The sequence below is a fragment of the Cebus imitator genome, unplaced genomic scaffold (assembly GCF_001604975.1).
Source record: "Cebus imitator isolate Cc_AM_T3 unplaced genomic scaffold, Cebus_imitator-1.0 Scaffold22, whole genome shotgun sequence".
Lineage (NCBI taxonomy): Eukaryota > Metazoa > Chordata > Mammalia > Primates > Cebidae > Cebus > Cebus imitator.
The window spans coordinates 4,798,282-4,799,592 of record NW_016107337.1 but is presented as its reverse complement, the minus strand read 5'-3'; the positions used below and the strand labels follow the sequence as shown (position 1 = coordinate 4,799,592).

The 1,311-nt window shown below is 44.9% G+C and overlaps 1 protein-coding gene across 2 annotated transcripts in view; it reads right to left on the bottom strand.

Annotated features, from left to right (window-relative positions):
- FABP4 (fatty acid binding protein 4) overlaps nt 1-1,311 on the bottom strand; it is a 5,091-nt gene that overhangs the window by 1,188 nt on the left and 2,592 nt on the right. For both annotated transcript variants that reach the window (XM_017521848.2, XM_017521849.2), the window contains exon 2: nt 1,066-1,238. In XM_017521848.2, coding sequence (XP_017377337.1) covers nt 1,066-1,238 — 173 coding nt within the window. The remainder of the gene's footprint in view (nt 1-1,065; nt 1,239-1,311) is intronic.

The window sequence follows — 1,311 nt, the reverse complement described above, 5'->3', positions numbered from 1 at the left end:
TTTTTTGAGTTGGAGTCTTGCTCTGTCACCCAGGCTAGAGTGCAGTGGTGTGATCTCGGCTCACTGCAACCTCTGCCTCCAGGGTTAAAGGGATTCCCCTGCCTCAGTCTCCCGAGTAGCTGGGACTACAAGTGATCACCACCACACCTGGCTAATTTTTGTATTTTTAGTACAGACGGGGTTTCACCATATTGGCTAGGCTGGTCTCGAACTTCTGACCTTGTGATCTACCTGACTCGGCCTTCCCAAGTGCTGGGATTACAAACATCAGCCACAGAGCCCGGCCTCTTTCTTCCATTTTTATAAACTTTCTCTTACATTGTTATAGTACTTTAATTCACTTGAAATGCTCTATGTATTGTATGACTCAAATAAATCATGTTAATTTTTTTTAATATGGAGATAGGCCAGGCGTGGTGGCCCACAACTGTGATTCTAGCACTTAGGGAGGCCACAGCAGGAGGATTGCTTGAGGCCAGGAGTTCAAGACTAGTCTGGGCAACATAGTAAGACTCCGTCTCTCCAAAAAAAATAAAAAATTAGCTGGGCATGATGGCACACAGCTATATTCCCAGCTACTCGGGAGGTGAAAATGGAGAAAAATTCACCAACTCTATACTTAAGGAAACACAGTTTAGATGTAGGAGTTCAGGGATCTTTGGCTTATGATAGAATGGTTTTCCTCCTTTTATTATAAAATGATTTCTTGGCTGGGTGCAGTGGCTCACACTTGTAATCCCAGCACTTTGGGAGACTGAGATGGGCAGATCACCTGAGGCCAGGAGTTTGAGAATAGCCTGGCCAACATGGCAAAACTCCATCTTTATCAAAAATACAAAAATTAGCCAGGCATGGTGGTGGGTGCCTGTAACCCCAGATGCTAGGGAGGCTGAGGCAGGAGAATTGCTTGAACCCAGGGGGCGGAGGTTGCAGTGAGCCGAGATCACATAACTGCACTCCAGCCTGAGCAACAGAACAAGACTTCGTCTCAAAATAAAGATTTCTTTTAAGCAGTGGCGATTTAGAAAACAGGCGTGTACTCTGTGCCAGTTCCTTATTTCTCACCTTGACTTTCCTGTCATCTGCGGTGACTTCGTCAAATTCCTGGCCCAGTTTGAAGGAAATCTCAGTATTTTTAAAGGTGCTTTCAGACTTAATGGTAATCACATCCCCATTCACACTGATGATCATGTTAGGTTTGGCCATGCCAGCCACTTTCCTGGTGGCAAAGCCAACTCCTACAGTTAGGAAAAGAAAAGATGTCAGGTTTACATTTTCTCTAAGTCAGAGAATGTGTGTGTGTACACAGGT